The sequence below is a fragment of the Phyllostomus hastatus genome, unplaced genomic scaffold (genome assembly GCF_019186645.2).
Source record: "Phyllostomus hastatus isolate PE091 unplaced genomic scaffold, TTU_PhHast_1.1 phas_contig_17, whole genome shotgun sequence".
NCBI classification, from domain to species: domain Eukaryota; kingdom Metazoa; phylum Chordata; class Mammalia; order Chiroptera; family Phyllostomidae; genus Phyllostomus; species Phyllostomus hastatus.
Genome location: NW_025333664.1, coordinates 15,734,820 through 15,755,483, shown reverse-complemented (window position 1 = coordinate 15,755,483; position 20,664 = coordinate 15,734,820). Strand labels below are relative to the sequence as shown.

At 43.5% G+C, this 20,664-nt stretch overlaps 1 protein-coding gene across 1 annotated transcript in view; it reads left to right on the top strand.

Annotated features, from left to right (window-relative positions):
• The first annotated feature begins 5,915 nt into the window (after nucleotides 1-5,915).
• The window catches only part of DHX35 (DEAH-box helicase 35), a 59,167-nt gene continuing 44,418 nt past the window's right edge, over nucleotides 5,916-20,664 (top strand). The window contains exons 1-4 of the mRNA XM_045833610.1: nucleotides 5,916-5,982; nucleotides 11,283-11,416; nucleotides 15,220-15,312; nucleotides 16,411-16,488. Coding sequence (XP_045689566.1) covers nucleotides 5,943-5,982; nucleotides 11,283-11,416; nucleotides 15,220-15,312; nucleotides 16,411-16,488 — 345 coding nt within the window. The 5' untranslated portion in view covers nucleotides 5,916-5,942. The remainder of the gene's footprint in view (nucleotides 5,983-11,282; nucleotides 11,417-15,219; nucleotides 15,313-16,410; nucleotides 16,489-20,664) is intronic.

The following is a 20,664-nucleotide window of genomic DNA, read 5'->3' as shown; positions in this document are numbered from 1 at the left end:
GGTGTATTGACAGTGATGTAGCAATCTAATCCTGCAGCAGGGGCAAAGAGGACACTGACAATTATCCCAGATTCCTAGTCCATCAGCAGGCCATGCAACTGGTTTCTACACCCTGCTAATCAGGGGTGGTACGGCTATGCAATCCTATTTTTGTCTAGTCTCATTTGCATGGGCAGACAAAAGACAGAACGTGCAGTAGTGGCTCCCTCCTTCTCCTGACCTGGCCAGAGCAAACGAGGTCTGTAACAGGGGAAGGTGCCATCTGCCGCAGAGACACATGCTGACGCACCCAGACCCGGAACACGCCTGCTGATGTGCCTGCGTGCACCCGGACTCCCTTATGGTCCCCAGGTTATTTGCTGGGTCAGTTTTATAATCTGGGCTGTGAAGCCGACCAGACGACTGGTTCATGTCCAGTTGTGAACAACTCTGGCCTAAGCCTCGAATAAACAATGTTATTTGAAACCATTTATAGATTTAGATAATTTCTTACGTGTTATTTTTGATCCTCCCGACAGTGTAGTGGTTGGACAGCTGTTATTCCCAATTTTCAGATGAAGAGACTGAAGCTTAGGTTAAGTAGCATATACAAGGTTACATGGCTAATAAATGGTAACACAAACATAGGTTTTCAGATTCTAGGTTCAGTATTCTGTTATACTACTGTGCCTTTACAGAGAGTAATGGAGGCATTAGGAGCATGCCTTGAGCCCTGGCTGGTGGCTCAGAGGACTGAGCTCCCGCCTTCGAATGAAAGGGTCACTAGTTTGATTCCCAGTCAGGGCACATGCCTGGGTTGTGGACCAGGTACCCAGTGCAGGCTGTGTGAGAGGCAACCACACATTGATGTTTCTCTCCCTCTCTTCCTCCTTCCCTACAAAAATAAATAAAATCTTTAAAAAAAATAAAGTCTTTAATAGAAAAAGGAAGCATGCCTTGAGAAATAGCAGTTAATGCCATGGTGAATTGCAAACATAAATTTTAAACAAATGTGGGTGTGCCTGAAATTTCACCTCTATGTGTTCTGTGGGACTCTGCACAGGCATTCATAAAAAATGTTCTGTGTTCGCTTTGGGAAATGGTGGCTCACATAAGTTTAAACAAGATTCTTTACTGTAGGGCCGCCCAGACTTTTGAATGAGGCGATGAGCACACTGACTTCATAGAGGAAGGTGGGCCTATCGCAAGCCTCCCTGACCACTGAGTCCTCTTTTTTGTGCACAGGACTCAACTCCATTCTCTGAAAGTACTGGAAGTGATTAAAAATAGCAAAAGGAGTATGGAATCCTAAGGCAATGGCCCCACTTCTCAGTGTAAGCAAAGCTTTTCTGGCACTTGCCTGGAGGGTATCCCTATAGGACAGAGTTTCTCAAGGTGAGGTCCATGATCCGTCTGCAACAGAGTTAGCCGGGTCCTTGTTTTAAAGTGTTGATTAGTGGCCTCACTCCCAGGCAAGGGGATGGTGAGTGTGGGAAACTATTTGGTTTAAGAATATTGGTTGCCACTCCCTAGGAGAGAATTATATTTCTTTATCTAATGTTGGACTTGGCCATTGCTGATAAGCCTGTAAATATTTCAGCACCTGTCTAAGAGATAAAAGCTTACTTGAAGAAAAATGTAACCACACCACCATGATCACACCTAAACAGCTCTGATAAAAATGCCTCCATGTTATCCAATGGTCAGTATTCAAAGGCAGTTGTCTCATTTTTTTCCTCCCTGGTCATTCTGTTTGAGTCAGAGATCCATACACTTCAAGGTCAACCTGGTCAGATTGCAAGGTCAACATTCTCTTGGAAGATTTAGGGCGGCCACTGAAGAGATGGCCTCCCCACCTCTGTGGGTAGTTGGGCTGGGGAGTCTCTAGACTTTACTTACAGGACTTAAAGACACAAGATCATGTAAATGAAAATTTACAGGACAGAAATCCACGGGTGAGGAATGAGTCAGGAATGAGGCTGCAGGTGTGTGGCACAGGGACCTGCACACCTACTTGGGTAGGCCACACATTTAACCTGAAGCTCTCAGCGGCTGGGGCAGAAGGAGAAACCTGGTTGGATCCACCATTCGCAATGTCCCTAAGGTGAAGGCAGATCCAGGTACAGGAAGAACAATCCTCAGTACTAAAAATCAGGTAAGAATTTCTCACAGGTGTCCTCTTATCAAAATGAAAGTTAAGCATCCTGACAATGAACACAATGACAGATATTCTGGGTGTGCCCAAACACTAATAAACTTGGCAAGAGTAGCTGTGCAGACTGACTTGGACGCGTTCAGAGGTGTGTGAGCGTGGAACATGTGCCTTACGTTGAAAATGTTCAGAGGAACATTATTACACGAGGTTCACTGGCGCCCCACTGCCAGAAACATGGCCCGGTTTGCCTGGCAGAGTTGCAGTTCGTGCCTGTGAAGACCCCATTCATTCTCAAGTGTCCAGTCTGAACAATGAAGCATGCAGCCCTCCCATCCCGAAAGCCCCGGACTGACCTCAGCAGGCCCGCCCCGGCTCATCTGATGCCACAGATGCGTGTGCTCCTCGGGCCAGCGTGGCAGAATGCCCTGGAGGCTGGGCCTCCTTCCTGGTGGATCTCTCCACACCTCCATGCCCACATCCTTGGTGCTAAGCAAACACTTATGCTAACATGTGGGAACTCGAGCGTTTGTGTGCAAGCCAGCAAACCAGACAGGTTGGCCTGTGTTACAGCTTTCAGTGGGCTGCACCTTAGCCTCAGTGGAAAATCCCAGTATGGTATGATTCAGTGGAAGCAGTTCTATAAAGGAAAACCTCTTCTCAGGCTGGGAGGTGGCTCTCTGTTCTGGCTTGATGAAGTAGATCCCAGGGAAGTTGAGGTTTTTCCTAGGAAGCCAAGAGTTCTAGTAACATGACTACAAGGATGGTACAGGGGACATCTGTCATTTTTACTTCTTCCATTTACCCTCCGAAACTCCCCCTCAAATTTCCCTCCGAGGAACCGTTCTGTTCCCGGCTGTTAGTCAGGCCATGTGGTTCCAGTGAAGCTGACCACACCTGTCTTGTGGTGGAGCGTGGCCTAGGTGTAAGCCATTGGCCCTTGTGACTGATTCGTGGATGGACACGTGGCCAGATACTTTCACCGTGGAATTTTGGAAAAAACCTTGATGCTGAGAGGATGCGGTGGCTCAGCTGACATGACCATGTAGTTATCACGACACCTGGGTCACTAGAAGACAGACAATATGATCACAAATGCAGCGGTGTCTCAAGTCAGAACTACTCCTGGACTTTACATGAGCCATTTTCGCTTAAGGGAGAATATGGCTTGTTACATAAAAGCATTTACTGGCACAAAGACAAAAACGCCTAAATCTGCCTCCTAAACAGGGCCAAGATGGTAGGGTGGGAAGACAGTTTAAAGCAGAAAGTACCAGTTACCATAGGCACAGAAAAACTTCTATCATGTATTCGTGAAATGTGATTTTGAGGAGCATCTTTCATTATCATACAGAAGTTACAAAATGTATCCTTATGTAACAAAATGATCAAACTTTGATGAATTGTTGGCAATGAACTAAATAAATTCTGAATGCCATCTCAAGACATAATGGTTTTAATTTTAGAGTTGTTATTTTAGGCCATTCTTTCTGACAATAGTTAATTAGGCAGGATAAGATAGTCTACAGTGACCCTCCCTGGTTTTTGACAGTAAAACCAAACCATCAACATCTAGGTTATTTCTTAGGTGTTTTCTCCAATAGACACCTATAAGCAAAACCACCCATTAGGGACAGTTGGACTTTGAGAACTTTCTGGGACAGGTAAACTAATTCTCATCTAGGAGAGTTAAGCTCTGATAGTTTCAAATGGTGCGTTGGTTGGAAAAAAACAAACCAACCACTATCCAGGGAATTAGAAAGCCTGAGTTCAAGTTCCATTTCTGATGCAAAATTAGCTCTTCGATTCTGACCAAGTCCTTTCAACTTCCATGGGCCTCAGGATTTATTCTATAAAATGTAGTATTTAGACTAGATGTTTTTAAAAAATATTTTAAATAAGATTTTGTTTGAGTCAAGCTGACAATGTATACTGGGGAGCAAGATTTCAAATGCTTTTCCAGACTAGACATTGACTAAAGTCTCCTCCAGCTTTACTGTCTCTTTGTGAACAGGAAGACTTTAAATCATATGAATAATTTATAAAATACAGAATAAAAGGGACAGTTATTGCATTTTCCTTTGTATTCATGTACAAACTCTGTTTTCTGTACTTGAGCCTTTGGTGAAATAAGACAAAAATAAAACAAGGAGGAATCAATGTTATGAAGAACTTTAAAAAAATATAAAGCATGGTGTTCACATATACATTTACTCAATAGGCACTTTTGTTATTGGGCTAGAAATATGAATGTGACATGGTCTTTGTCCTTAAGAAGCCTGCTGTGTAACAGTGGAGATTAACTGTAGTTCCACTAAGCAAGCTTTATCACGCAGGGATACATTGAGCACACAGGTTCTGGGTCTGCTTAAGCCAGATAGTGAGCTTAGAGAATTTGAGCTGACCACTATGAGGATGTGTTAAAGAGTGGATGAGAGTTCTAGGCAGAGGGATTATCAGGTACTGCATCCTATTTTCATTATCATGGAAATAGAATAGATATTTGGAAAATAAATGTATGCATGTAAATTTAGATTTGCCTTGGTGAATTTGGTCTATTTGCGTTAAGGAGAGCTAACATGGATTGAATACCTGCCAGGATTTATACTGTGTTAGGTACTTTACATGTTGTCTTTTTCATACAACCTTTTAAAATACTGGATGACAGCCTGGAGGCAGGAAATGGCAAAGTTAGGATTCCAAGTCATGTCTGCTTGTCTCCAACCCTTGATCTTTCCATGGCTATATCATTTCTCTGAAAGAGTGCATAATTTTCTTCCCAGCTCTGAAAATGCATAGATTCTGAAGCTTCTCCCTTACAACTAGTTGCCTACCTATAAATAATTCCTTTACTTGAGCTGATTAGCTCTCGTTAGTGAACTCGTTCTCAAGCTTGTTGATTAAAAAGAATCATTTGAGGGGCTTTTTAAAATGCAAGTTCTCAGGTCTTGCTTCTGGAGATTCTGACTCAAGAATGGACCGGGGACTAGTACTTGTATTTTAAACTAGCATTCAAATCATATAAACAATCAGATTGCAGGAAACACTGGGTTAGTGTCCTAGCCAACTGGTCTACCCATTTTAAGCCTCTTAGTCCAAACCATTTTTTATCCCCGTTTTTCAGCATTACTCTTTTAAGTCCCCTGAAGACTTCCTTCCATACCGTTTACCACTGTTTTCTTTACTGATAGTAATAAATACTACTGTTTACCGAGCACGTATTTATTTACTATTCACTGTCGCCTCCACCTTGAACAGAAGCTCCACGAAGGGGCTGAAACTGCCGTACGTGGGCGCTCCGGAAATATTTACTGAACCAGCAAACCCACAAGGCAGTTATTATTATCCTTCAACTTGAAACTATGGGGGAGAGTAAAAGAGAAACGGTAAAGCTGAGAGAGCTTGCGCCAGAATTAGTATTTAGCAGTTAATTTTGGACGCACTGCCACCGTTCCCACTGCCTGCCAGCAGTCCCTTTCCAAAGCTCGCCCTTCTGAGGCGATGGTCCGCCACCCAGGCCACGCCACGCTCCTAGAACGGATACATGGAACGGTGACCCGCTGAGCTAAAGCGCCCTTCCCTCCGGTGTGGGTATGAATCACGTGGGCCTGGAGGCGGGGCCTGAACGCTCGCAGCGGACAAGCTGTCGGCCACGTGGTGCAGAGGGGTGGTTTGCCTCGGGGGCGTGGTCGTAACACCGAAGGAACCGGAGGCCTGGACTCCTCGCGGGCCACGCCCCTCGTTCCCTCTCGGGGCTCGCGCGACGGATGGGTAGAGAGGAGGAGCCTTCCTCGTGACCTTTCACCCCAGCATGGCTGCGCCCATGGGACCCGTGAAGTTCTGGCGACCGGGTAAGGCTTTGAACAGAATGCCGGGCAGATACAGGGGACTGCCTTTGGTTTTGGCCTGGCTGCCAGCGTTCTGTAGCCTGCGGACCTGCTCGCAGGCCTAGCCTCGGCCGATTGGCCACAGCTGCCTCGATGATGGTCGGCTCTGCGACTCCGGCGCTCACAGTGGTCTGGAGGGATTCGGGGGTCAGTTCCCAGCCTGGGCAGAAATTCTCTTTGTGACCTTGTTCGAGTCTTCCAGCTTCTCTGGGCCTCGTTTCCTCACTCCTGATGCCTGTCTTGCCCAATCTGCGAGATGGGGAAACGCTAAAGCACCCACGCGTGTCCTGTTACTGCCCTGAGGCTAACCTGGAACCGGACAGGCGGTGCCACTCAGGATTTATGAGCTCCAGCTATGGAGTCAGACTGCATGGGTTCGAATTTTGCGCTCTGTCCGTAGTGGCAGAGTGCCTTTGGGCAAATCACTTAATCTTTCTGAACCTTAGCTTCCTCAGTTAAACGGGCGGAATGATAACATTTATCCTTGAGCTTGAATAGGGAGCACGAAGAGTTGTCTGACGTAGCGTAAGTGCTCATAAAAAGGGAAAGTGTCTTCTTTTGTTTTAGGGTAATTCTTCTCCACTCCAACTGTCTACCAGAAAGTGAACTCCTTCATACCGGCTGACACGGACTTCCCCTCTTGCAGTCTAACACGAATCTCAGTCCTAAAATGCTTTGCTTGTTTTATTTTAAATTTTCTCTAATCAGGATTTTATTGAATGTGTACGTGTGAGACCCTGCTATATGCATTACTCCCTTCCCTTCCATGAGGTTCTCCCGGAAAACAAGTACCTCCACCACACTGCTTGCACCTTTTCAGGCCTGGATATGCAAAGTATATTGCTGCAAAAATGAAATGAGACAGAGAAGGTAAAACAAGGAAAGCTTTTAACTTTAAAGGGTATTTTAGAGTGGGTCCCTGAAATTCTGACCATGTACAAAAGTGATGTGGGAGATAAAACCATGCAAGGGATGTGTTAATTCTTTTTCAAACTCTGTAGTTTGTTACTTAACAACAATTTTATGATTCAGCATTTCAAAGTCATTTGCCAGTTATCTATCCATCCTGAGTTTTATTTGCAGGCAAATCTAAGCTCCTGTTAGGTAACAATGGTACCTACCCTCTGTTTATTCAAGCCTTTAATAATGGGTTAAAGTGTGAAGTATAAGAAAGGCCTGAATGAACTGTTGAAAATCACACCAGGATATTATTTTAGTTAAAGAACATGGGACTAATCCAAGAGTTTTATTCCATTATTTAGTTTATTCACTGAAGATAAACTTACTGTACACCAAATTTTGAGGTCAGGAGACAGATATAGAAGACCAGGGCTCTACTTTGCTCTCAAGGTTCATTCTCTGCCTCTCAATCATACCATGAAGTTGGATACCCTTTAGAAGAGATTTTAAAATGAGGCAGAAAAAGGTGGTGGTAAGGAAAATGGGCTCTTGAGTTAGACGGTAGAGCCCATCCTTGACTACCATTTACTACCTCGGTACTTTGGCAAAGTCACTGAAGTGCTAAAAGTCTCAGTCACCTCATCTGTAAATTGAACATAACACCTACCCAAAGGATTGTTTTGAAGACTAAATGAAAGTACATGTACAGCTGTTAGCATTAGACTACATTAACTATTATAATTATATGGAAGTATAGAGGACAGGGAAAGCTTGAATGTGTGAATAAGAAATACTTCATATAGCTAGTGATATTTTTTTAAAAAGATAGTGGAGTTGTCTTGAGGTGGACACTAAAGCACAAGTAAGATTTTGTTCCACAGAGAAGTAGGAAAATGGAGCTCTAGGCAAAGGGTGGAAGACGAACAAAGGCAAAGTGGTGTGCGTGCCTCAAGAATGTCCAAAAAAACCAAAATAATTGGGTAGTGTGATGGTGTTCAGTGGTGGGGAAAAGGATGGGGCAAAGTAGGTTTATAGTTTTTCATATGGAAAACAATACAATAATAAATAATAATATAAGAACAAACTGTTTTGCATACTCACAACTGTAAACCTACTTTCTCCCCACCCTGTATTTTGGGGTTTAGCAGGAAATGGAGCTAGAAAGACAGGGACCTTGTTGTGAGAGGTGTCACGGCAAGTTAAAGAATCTGCCCTTCATTGCTTTTAGCAAGGGATGACATACATGATCAGGTTTGTTTTAGAAAAGTAACTTTGAAAGTGCTGTGTGGAATGGTTGGGGGAGGAAATTAAAGTCAGGGACACCCTTAAGAGAAGGTACTACTGAAACTGAGGAAGGATATCGAGAGCCTTAGTTCTGTCCTGGGAGCAGTGAGGAGGGACCTTGTTGGAGGGACATTTTAGAGACAGATGTATGAGAAGGTGAAGTCAGTGATGACTCAGGTTTCTGGGTTAGGCGACTGTCTAGGTAAGAGGTTCTCAAATTTTGCTGTGTAGTTGAATCACTTGGGAAGCTTAAATGTCCTGCTGTTCTGTCAGACCCTATGGCACTAAATCCGAATTCTGGAGGGCCAGGAACTAAAAACATCAGTGTTTTTAAAAAAGAATCAGCTATTTCAGCATGTGTCAAAGTGTGGGAACCACTTGTCTGGATAAACTTGTCATTAATTGAGGTGGGAATGGATTTAGAACACATTTGCTAGGCTCTAAGTTTGTGCTAGTCACTTTTACTTGCATCATTTTATTAAACAGTCACACTATCCCTATGATGGTGGTATCACTCTCATTTGACAGGGGAAGAAACTGAAGTTAAGGTACGAACGTAGGATGTGGTAATTACATGGTGAAGGTCAAGTAAGAGATTGAGGCTAGATGTCAGGCTAGATGTTAGAATCATGAACATATCCTGTAGGCTGGGAGTCACACGTTCAGGTAGCTACAGGGGCCTTTCAACAATCTGAATAAGTGAAGCTGTTGGGTGGAAGTAATGTGGAGTAGCGGGGACTGGGGCAAACTAGAATGCGCATGTACTGATATACACCTGAGCTTGCATGTGCTAGCAAAAGCAGGTAGTTGTAGTTAGTATCCAGTGGTTGTCATATGGGCTCAGAGTTGCCCGATTTTACGTCTAATATCCAGAGTCGAATGGGAAATTTTTACATGTTTTAAATGAACTATTTTAAACATTTTAACCAAGGCATGTTTGGGGACCTTGAGTGACTAGTTTGGGATCTCTACCAGTTTGTGGTATCTGCCCTTAAGAGCTCTGTCTGAGCTGCCCAAGATTTCGGTTTGACCAGCCCAAGTGGATCAGAAGGGCCTGGCCATTTTTCTTCGCTTACTCAACAGATATTTCATGACTGCTGACGACATGCCTGGCAGAAACTTTGTAGCAACAACTTCGGAGACTTTTTTGACCTGACCTACAGTAAGGAGTATATTGTGTTGTGATCCAGCAGGTGTACACACACTCCCCTGAAAAAAGTTGTACAAAAACAGTATTGCTTCCTGGGACACACTCTGATACTTTGTATTCTGTTTCTAGTTCGTAACTGAAAAAATGCTGGTCATGATCCACTACATTAATTTTATAACCCACTAATGCCTGAGACGGAATGCTGGATTGAGGGGGTTGCTGTTATCAACCTTTTTTTTTTTTAAAAAGAGTATTTATTTATTTTTAGAGAGAGATGAAGATAGGTAAAAAGAGAGGAAGAAAAACATAGACATAAGAGAGAAACATCAATTGATTACCTCTCATATTTGTCCGGACTGGGGACCGAACCCACTACCCAGGAATGTGTCCTGACCAGGAATCAAATCCGTGACCTTTTGTGACTTTGCAGGATGATGCCCAACCAACTCAGCTACACCAGGCAGGGCCATTTATTAGATTACTGAAAGGATTTGGGACTCCACAAAATGTAAACCTAAATCACTGAGCTAAATATTCTTGTCATATAGGCCCTGTTCTTTCACATACCATCATAGATTCTGAGTTCAGAAGACCTGCAAGATAGTTTTGGGTAATTACCCCTGTTGCGCCCCCAAAAGAAGGCTGTGCAGCATGTTTGAAGGTCTAGGGGGGGTTTTATTGCTGCACAGAGGCACCGTGCTCCAGTGCTGAACAGCTCTGACTGTTGAGTTGAATTCTGAATCCTGTGTCATTTACTGATTATTCTTAACTTCTGTCCTGGGGCTGCACAAACAAACCGGCATGAAAAGTTATGGAAGTGATCATAAAAAATGCTTCTCCAAAGGCATTTTTCTTTTCAGGCTAAAAATCTTATGATACCTTGGACAGTTTTTCATGATGGGATATGGCTTCCCTATTCTTCACCCTCCTGAGCTCCAGGTTGTCCTTGTTCTTACCGAGAAGCGGCTGTGGAATATGTGGCTTCATCTGCTCAGCACAGTGGTTTCTTAGAACAGCACCTCCCTTCCAGCTGTTCCAATTCTGTGATTCAAATGGGGCTGCCATTTATTGTGCCCCATTCCACTGGCCATAGTTGATTGGATCGGGCTGGGCATTGGACCTATGCTGGGAGAAAAAGAGCCTCCCACACCCTCAGACAACACACACCTGGGGCCCCCGGTCCCCCCATACTGGGTCTTTAATGTTCTCTGTAGCACTTACTGCCAGTTCACACACTAAGTTACGTTCTGTCGGGAGGAAGAGCAGGAGTAGCAGTAAGCTGCACGAGGGTAGACCTGCCCCCACAGTGTTCATGCTGTATCTCCGCACTTCCACTCCTGCTGGGTGAGTGAATGAGTTATTGGCGGAGGGACTGTGGGCCTGAGCTGTGGCACCGTCTGCAGCCCTGATTCCACCTCCTGTAGAGAAGCCACCCTATGGGACAGAGAGGACCTTATTGAGAGGAGCAGAAAATGAGAGAAGGAGAAAGCCCAGGCAGCATTTGAGTCCTGGTTCCTGTGGTGCGGGACCTTGCTGCCATCCTACAATACTAGGACTCATCCTTTGCTTCAGCTAATTCCCACTGTGTTTCTGTCACTTTTAAGGGTTGGGTGATAATACGGACAGGGGGGCCAGAGCGAAAACATTGTCTTCTGTAACGGACAGTTGTGTGAGGCCAGTTTGGAGCCCGCTGGGACTGGACCTCCTTTGTTCTTGGAACTGCAAGTGACACCTACAGACAATGTTTTTGTATTTTTATAGGTATCGTACTTTTCTACTTGCTTTCCTGAAGTTAAAGTTTAATATCTTCTAGTAGTTTGAGATCACATTTATTGCTTCTGTTGTATTGGCTTTGTCTTTAAATTTGTAACTTGTGCACATTTTTCTGTTCACTGTATCAGAGAATCTGAAAAAAAAAATTCTGTTACAGGTACAGAGGGACCAGGTGTCAGTATCTCTGAAGAGAGACAAAGTGTAGCGGAAAATTCTGCAACAACCGTTGTTTACAACCCTTATGCTGCCCTTTCCATAGAGCAGCAGAGGCAGAAGCTGCCGGTGTTCAAGGTACGTTGAATGAGCACGTTCATTCTGTCGGCCTGAAGCCGTCTGCAAGAGTGTACTGGCGAGGAGGGTCCTCTTAATGACTCTTTAGAACACAGAGAGCTGGAGACTCCCTCATCCGAAGGGATGAACTTTGCCAAATGTGTGTGTGAGTTACCCTTATGAATCTTCAAAGTCCTTAAGATTTTCCCTATTGAAAACTGGAAGAAAAGGAATTATGTTCTTTTTTCCCCTCTTTGTTTTCAATTATGGACAAGTTCAAACATACAGAAAAACAGAGAAAATGGCACAGTAAACTTCTGTGCATCCAGCTTCAACAAATTACCGACCCATGGCCAGGTTGGGCTTCCCTTCTCAAGGCCTGTTTCTTTAAACAAGATTGAGTGGGAATATGAGGCGGTTTCTGTTGAAGAGGTCGACTCCCACTGAGACAGTGCTGGGGTGTCGGTGTGTTTGTTACGTGCCCTGTGCGCATCCAGACGCTGGGTTTCTTTAGTCTCATGAACTGGACACATCTCTTGTCATCTCGCAGGAGACCAAAGAGTCAGCTAGAATCCAGAATATGTTTGTTTACGATGAGTTGTAGTTCAGTGCAGATGGACCCAATCCGTGGACACATCTCCTCCCTGTTGCCAAGTCCACCCGGGAAGCCAAATTATAATCAGGAAGTGGGCTTAGAGCCAATGGCGATTTAGATAGAGGTGAAGGATATTTTATTTCCGTAGCCCCGATGAAGGGTGATGAACTGTCCCTGGCTCACCCCATGCCTCTGCAATGACCCGAGTGGGTGTGGCCACCAGCACCCTGTCTCTCTCCCTCTCCTGGACAGGGCTGGCTGAAGGCCGCCAAGTTCTTATGCCTAGGGAGCCCCGTTGCCTAGACTGCTAACTCCTCTCTTACTAATATGTTCTTTTTCCCAATGGATATTAATTGGCAGCCTTATTAATTTAGCCAAGTGGCTTTCGTTAGAGGTGTACGTGGCCCCTGACATGTCAGTCACTCACATACTGCCAGTGTCTGGGTTTCCTTCTCAGGTGATGAACTGCACCCATCCAGTGTGAGTGCAAACCAGTTTGGTCCCGCGGAGATGGGCTTACAGGCTCACTGTGGCTTCCTCACTGTGAGGGACACAGTTGGAGCTGTGATGAGGGGTCTGGACTTCGGCGTTCAAGCCCAGGCTTCCTTGTTTGTGTGCTGTGGGGCCTTGCCTTACCATCTGAGCTTCTGTCTTCTTACCTGTAACACGGGACTGGTAGTGCCTCCCTCACAGGATTGTTATGAAGGCCGATGAGGCAATTCAGGTAGAGCATTTAGCAAGATATATATGACATGCAGAAAGCATTCCAAAGCAAGGAAATTACTATTTACCAAGTATTTAATTTTGACATTTTCTTAATTGATCCTTGTCTTCCAATGATAAGATATGATAAAGGAAGCCACAAGTGAAAAAAAAGAGTAAACAAGAAGTTAGCATGTGTCGATGCAATTCAAATGCTGAGGAGAGGAGTATAAGTTACTGATAAGAGGCGAAGCGGAGTTTAAGCATAGTGAAGATCTCATGTGTTGTTAAAGATAAATCTCGGAGACTTATTCACTCACCACTCCCCCGTTAAAACTAAAACTAAAAGTAGCTTTGAAAAGAAGTTGAAACTAAAGCCTCAGCGCGTCTCCAGCTCACCCCCTTTTCCCCAGTGCCATCACAGGGTGGCCTTCCCCTCGAGCACCTGCCCTGGGCCGGCGTTGTCCCTGGGCCCTGGACACGGCTGCGCAGGGTCGTGCCCTTGTTTTCCCTCCCACTCCGGCTCTTTGGGGCTCCGGGCTGCCTCCGCGCCCTCCTCCATGACCTCCTCCGCGCCCTCCTCCGTGACTTCCCCGCCTGTGCCCTTCCCTGACACTGTCATTTTCCCAGTCTCCCAACTGGAAATCTTTCTCATCTCTCAAATGCTGTTACACCCTTTCCATTTGCTGTGCTTTGCATTCAGCACGCGCGAAGTATGAGTTACTGCCTTCAGTTTCTCACTTTCCAATCAGCCTTGCATGCTGCTGTCCGGCGTTCTCGAAACTGCCTGCGCTTCTCCTCAGGTGTGGCCTGGACTCCGGCTCTGCATTCAGGGCCTTTCCCAGCGAGGCCCCACCGACCCCCTCAAACCGTTTCCACACCAAACCTGGAGCCTCTTGTGGGCTTTTTACTGTACCGCTTGAATAGAGATTGTATAGTTTGCTTATGTCCCTCGTCTTTCTTTTGCTTGTGTTATTTCCCTTTCCTGGAATGCCTTGTCTGTCTCTCTGTCTGTATTCAAGTTGTCTTTCAAGTTTTCCTTGCTGTCCACCCATCCATTCATCCATCCCTCCAGTGGATGGATCTACCGTTTACAAAGCATCTGCTAAGAACCCAAACCTTTTCCCTTCTGCCCAAGAAAAAGAAAGCACAAAATGCACTCAACTGACAAGGAAGCATCTCAATTAGTCATTAGGCCACCTTCAGCCGAATCTCCTTAGGATGCTTGTAGACATGCAGATTCCTGGGCCTGACCCTAGCGTGCTCCTGAATCGGATACCCTGTAGGGCTAGGAATCTTCATTTTTAACAAGTACCCTGAGAGATTTCCACACCAAGATTTGAGGACTACATAATCAGGCCCTAAGTAAGGCCAATTAAACACCTAAAACAGCTATCACATTATTGAACCAATGAGGTGATACCTTGCTTCTCTGATCTTCACCAGACACGTGGCTGCTGTGGCGTCAGAGGGGCTGGGCAGTGGTCGGGGCGGCGGGGCAGGTTTCTTTAAAACTTCGTTCCCACGCAGGAGTTTGTTGGGACACTTCCATGGCTTTCCAGACCACCCGGTGTGTCTGTCATCGAATGTGGTACCCAGATACAGTCTGAAGCTCAGGAGATAGGATGTTGGAATTAGCTGTGCCTTCCCAGGGCCAGATCAGTGTTTCTGCTCCCACCGTGTGGGTGAGGAAGGCCCAGCTGAACTGTAGATGTAACCTGTGGGTGCTTTGCTGTGAGTTTGGGTTGAGAAGTAGTGGCGAAAACATATTCTTCTTGTGTGTTTTTTTTAAAACGAGTTAATCAATGAAAAACATTTTGATTAGGTGATACATGCTTGCTAAATGTACAAAATGTAACGCTGTCCCTCACGGCCCTGCTCCCCAGCCACCCTGCTCCCTCCCTGGAGACCGACCGACCGCATAGTTACCAGTTTCTTTTTCTGGAGGAGAGTGTGAACATGAGCACGCGGGGTGTATTTACCCTTCAAGGCACACCCTTCAAGGCACAACTTCTAGTGCGTTATTCACACTGTTCTGCACCTTGCTCTCTTCCCTTAACCATATCTTGTTGACCACCTCATATCAGTACAAATAGACATTTGTTCTTTTTTAGTGAGCCCGTAGGATTCCACTGTTGGAATGTTTCATAACTGATTTAACCAATTCCCTGCTGGTGAAGGGTTAGGCTGTCTGAGTGTTCGGTCAGCATAAACAGTGCTGCAGTGACTGTGCTCTATGCACACCTTTGCTCTCATGTGTGTGCATGTCTGTAGCACAACTTCTTATAATTGAAGCTCTTGATTCAAAGGGTGTGTGCGTTCCATATTTTGATAAGTTATTATACTTAGTTAGAATTGTATCAGTTTACACTGATACCAGCAGTACCTAAGAGCTGGACATACATTTTGATTGTCCTTTTAAAAATTTAGTTTCCTTTGGCAACCAACTCATAATGTTTAAATATCTTTGTGTAAGCCTTTTGAGAAAATGTACGGGTGTTTACAATGTACGGTTCTGCTTTTTCAGCTTAGGAATCATATATTATACCTGGTAGAAAACTACCAGACGGTGGTGATCGTTGGAGAAACAGGATGTGGGAAGAGCACGCAGATTCCCCAGGTGAGTGTGGGTTTAAGTGTGTCTTTGCTCTCGGACTTGATGGGAAGGGTTTCGGAACAAAAACTTACTTTATTATCATTTGCATTTTTACAATCTTCTCTCAGAGAGGAAGTATTCAGCTCAACTAGATATTTTCATTGAACTTTTAGGGCTTATAATTTCTTTCATTAGCACTGAAGTAACAGTTTTTGATTTATTTTAATTCCAAAATAATAATCGAATAGCCATACTCTGAAAGGAACAATGGGGACTGATTCAAAGAGGTGTAATGCATCGTTTTTGTCCTCAAATAATCATAGTTGAAGAGGAGGAGTAAAATGAATTATTGCTGTAGTTGTAAATACAAATTGACTATTATGGAATTGCAGAGGGACACAGGAGAAAGTTCATGTTAAATTATTGAGAAGTTATCAGAGAACAACAACAATAATAAAAACTAATAATAAGTACTGCATAAAATGATCACTTTAAACTATTTAATACTGTTATCTATTTTGGATATGCATTTAAAAATGCATATAATCAAATAACTACATAACCAATATTAGAGCAAATAAGTACATAAATCAAATAAATACATATAATCAAATTCTACATATACTAATATAATTCATGGCATATAGACATATGAATCATCTAAGTATTTTTATTTAATCTCCCAAACCTTTTTGTATGGTTAATATTTATATCGCGCTGTCTCGAAGTGTACTTTAAGAGTCTTTGTTCTGCAGATTTAGCGCTGTTTTTTATTCCCCCCCCTCCCCCCAGCACTGTTCTGAGCTGACTCATGGACGAGTGTTGTTCCTTGAAGCAGCTCTAGTGTGTGGAAGCTTTGTAAGACCGGGGCGTCAGAATGTTGAATGTTGCCTTGGTCCTTCTCATTATCAGCTCTGACGTGAACTTAAACAGATTACCTACCATTTTCAAGCCTCAGGACCCTCACTTGCAAAATAATTTCCAAAATGTCCGCTGGGACAAGAATCATCCATTATTCCTCTTCTCAGTGATTTGAACACAACCCAGAGTGGCCTTGGGGGAGGTTGTTTCTGGAGAAGTGCTGTCAGAGGTGTACTTACTTAGAGGGGACTTTCCTTGCAGTACCTTGCGGAAGCTGGCTGGACAGCGGAGGGAAGAGTTGTGGGAGTGACCCAGCCCCGGAGAGTGGCTGCTGTTACGGTGCGTTCCTGCTTCTTATTTTTTTGTACTGCAGATACTCTGTCTGTGTGTTCCATTTCAGTGCCTTAACTCTCTTCTCGTTTCCTAAAAGCTCCACATGAATATGACTTTGCTCCTTAAGAATTCTTCGTTTTAAGAAGAACTGTGACCTGATTATTTTTATAAAATTGAACCCTGTACATGATGAAATTTTTAAGTAGTAGTAAGTACAGAGGAGGTACAAACAAACAAACAAACAAACAAAACCCCCCAAATCTCACTGTCCAGCAAAAACGTTGTGCACATTTGTCCACATTATTCTAGGTTCTCTTAGGTTCACGTAAAGAAGGATGGTTGACTGGATGGGTACAAATAATTTTATAAAAATGGGATCAGAGCCATATGTTTGCTTTTGCTGAATTTAACAGGAGAGGAAACCGAGGTGAAACAGGAGTAGTTATATTGAACCTTGGATACATATTTATTCACCATGAGGGAATTTATTAAATCTTGAAAACAAAAAAGATAAGGAAAAGCTTTAGGATGTCATTTGTTTTTGAAACTATGTTATAGGTAGTTTCCTGCTATAAGAGTAAATGAACACACTTATTTTTCCATTTTCCCCCTCCATTTGTTATAGGTGCAGTGCTATAATGTTTATTTCAAGATTTATAAATATACATTCTTTTCTGTAATCATAACTCCCACAGGTCTTTAATTCCAGTTTAGTGTGAATGTTCATCACTTACGATTTCCGTTGCTTCGCCGACCTTGAATTGCTCATTTTGCTTTATTGCTTGATTAGCTGCATGTTATGTGCCTGAGAAGGTTTGATTGTGTTCTTTGTTGATATGAAATTCTTGGTTCCACTCTTCTTCCCTGGAAAGGGTGCAGATACTGCGACCATGACTTTTGGCGTGGAGGCTCCCTGGACAGGAGCCTGAGGTCCAGCAGGGGTTTCCTCCCCTCTTTCCTGGCCGACTTTCCTGCTTGGATGCTTTCACGATGGTTTTTGCACTGGGACGTGTCTTGATGCTGATTGCTGTCTCATTTTTTCTTGAACTGGAAGCACTTTTAATCTTCAGGTTCAAATCTCTTTGTATCAGGCAGGTTTTCTTCTATTATATCTTGGCTTATTTTTCTGTTCCATTTATTTTATTGCTTTTCTACGAGTATCATTTAAGTGTATATGAGATCTCCTTTGTTTATTTTTCGTATTTATCACCATCTCTGGAGTCACATGCTCTTTTCTGCTTTGTTTTGTGAGATTTCTTTAAGCCTGTCCACAATGTTCATGGTTGCTATTAGTCAAGTTTATTCTGTTTTGATTCCTTTGTATCTCTGCCTGGGTCTCGTAATTATGTCTTCGAATTTTTTTTCTTAGTGGATAGAGAAGTGAATATTTAGAATGGGAGGAGATATTACAATACATTATAGTTTTTAAAAGCAGATAATGTCACACGCATTTTTTTTTAAAGTCGAGAAAAATAACAAGTGCTTTTACGAACTAACTGCCTGACACGTTTCTGTAAATTTTTCTTCTATGCAGTTTTTTGGCAGCCTTTCCACTGATCACCTCTTCACATGACAGTGATTTTCTCTTTCTTTCCTGCGGAGAGAGCGATACATCTGCGTTGCTCCAGCGTGGCTGATTCAGACTTGCTTTTCATTATTGACACTGTGGAGAAGTGCCTTTAATTTTGTAACTGGCTGTTTATAGCATTGTACACATTTTAGGGATTCTTCTCAAATTTGGGGAAAGCCTTTCTAGGGTCTTTCCTGTTTTCAGACCAGCTTTTGATCTGTACAGTTGAGACCTAGTTTCTCTTTGATTCTTCTTTGACTTTGCATCTGTTACTTAACTTGTTTTTAGCTTAAGCTTGTGATTTTGTTGAAACTGGATTTCTTTGGATGAATTCTACTTCTGGCTGTTTGTTTGAGGGGTGGGGAGATAATACTTTTAAAGTTTCCTTTTAAACTGCTTTTTTGCCTGTGTCCTTTCCTTCTTCCTTCATTGGCTTTCATGCAATGGGCTCGTCTTAGTACGTTTAATGGCTGCAGGATTGTGAGGTTGGACTGGTTTGGACGACGAACAGCCTCTCAGCAAATCTCAGCCTCCTTCGCTGAGGGGGACAGGAGGATGAGGATGTGGTGGTACACTCCTTAATTAATGAAAAGGTCTGTAATGACTCAAGATAAAATTCTCTGAGCTCTCTGAAGTGGGATTTGCTGCTTGCTTCTGATGGCCTGCTTTCTCCCTTAGCTCCCCATCACCCCCTTGTGAGTCTTTGCTGTCAGAGTGGGTCCCCCGCTGAGACATTTCCTACACCTTCGCCTTCGGAGCCTGAATACACTACCGCTGAGGTCTTCCTGATACAGGGGTTGTTGGCCCTGGCTTTTAGGGTGGCCACACTGACGTCGAGGGGGCCAGCCGCCTGCTCTGGCTGTGGGAGGCGGGGCTTTCCTCCTGGGTTCAGACCCACAGCCTCTGGCAGCTGTCCCTCCTAATTTATTGTTTGGGCTCCTGTTTCCTTCTTTCATTGGGGTGGAGGGTTTGGCTGTTAATATGTTTTTTCTTTTCTTGTTTTAAATCAGCTCTGAGAGAAGGCCATCTTTACCTAGACAAGGAATTAATCCTATTTTTGCTGTGTACTGAATTTTAATTATTGTATAATCTTTTTTTCCAAAGTTCATTTTCCAATTGTCTTTGAGTTAGACATTATTGATAAACATTTCCCAAGTCTTGTGTGTGTGTGAAAATGGAGTTGACAGTTTGGAAACTACTTCACCTTTTTTTGTCACAAGAGATGACTCAGTTGCTTAAATTTTTCCTTTTTGTGGTTTGGAATCCCAGCTCTTAATCACTTTGCATTTTAGCCCCAGATTTATAGCCATGGATCATTTCCATGAGACCACATGCTTTCTCTGTAAAGAATCTAAAGTGTGTATGTTAACCGTGTAATATTAATAGACCTGTCAGGTTTGAAATACTACATCTCAAAAGTACACTGTGTGCAGACCGAGATCTGAAAACAATCTCGGAGCCTCAGAACAGATTGCATAAGCAATAGCTTGTTCTCTGTCAGAGGCGGTTACTACTGAGCATGGGCACTGAGCTTAGAGGGCCTGGGTTTGGCTTTAAGGCCAGGCCCTGCCTTGCACTGTGATTGTGGACGAGCTTTAAGCCTGTCTGATTTCATTTTCTTGCTTTGTAAAAAGGAGGTGTCTTGCCCACCTCACGGACTGTGTATATATTTAATGAGATAGAGTTTGTGAAAGCTTGGGGCATAATACTTGCAGGTAGTTGGTACTCTGTGATTGGTTTTTCTTTTTACCTCCCTTTCCTTACATTTATTTGTTTCTGTCAAAAAGATAATATTTCCTGGCTGGTGTAGCTCAGTGGATTGAGCGCGGGCTGTGAACCAAAGCGTCGGAGATTTGATTCTCAGTCAGGGCACATGCCTGGGTTGCAGGCCACAGCCCCCAGCAACCGCACGTTGATGTTTCTCTCTCTCTCTCTTTCTTCCTCCCTTCCCTCTCTAAAAATAAAAAAATAAAATCTTTCAAAAAATCATTTAAAAAAGAGATAATATTTATGTAGTCCAATTGATGAGGTTATTGGGAATATTGTAGAATTTAATAGAGGTAAAAATCTATTAAAAAGATAGTAGATTATGACCTTTCAAATGTCAAGTGGTGTGATTATAAATACATTTTTTTAAAAAAGTTTGAAAATAAAATACATAGTTTTTATAGCAAATATATATAAATAGTGAAATAATAGGACTAAGTAACTGGTTTGGCTTCTCCCTTATAGACCCATAAAATGGTTATATTTTTATGGAGATAGTTGGTTCATGCCTATTTTCCTCATCAACTCCTAGTATTTCTATGCACATATTCTCCACTTGTACCCTTTTCTGAGATTTATTGTAGATATTGTTCTGTGCAGTTGAAGTGGAAACAATAACAACAAAGCTGTCCCAGTGAACTACAGTTCATCGGGAAGTGCGACCTTCAGAGGTAGAGCAGAGTAGGACGAACTTCTGGTTTCATAAGATGTTTTGAAAGACCGTGTGGTGCAGACCAGCTGCTGGATGATTGATCTGTTTTGGTCCACCAGATCCGCAATTTCCAGTCCTTGGGCAGAGCCACTTCTGATGCTCATCTGCTCTCCGGTTTCTCAAGCACTGATGG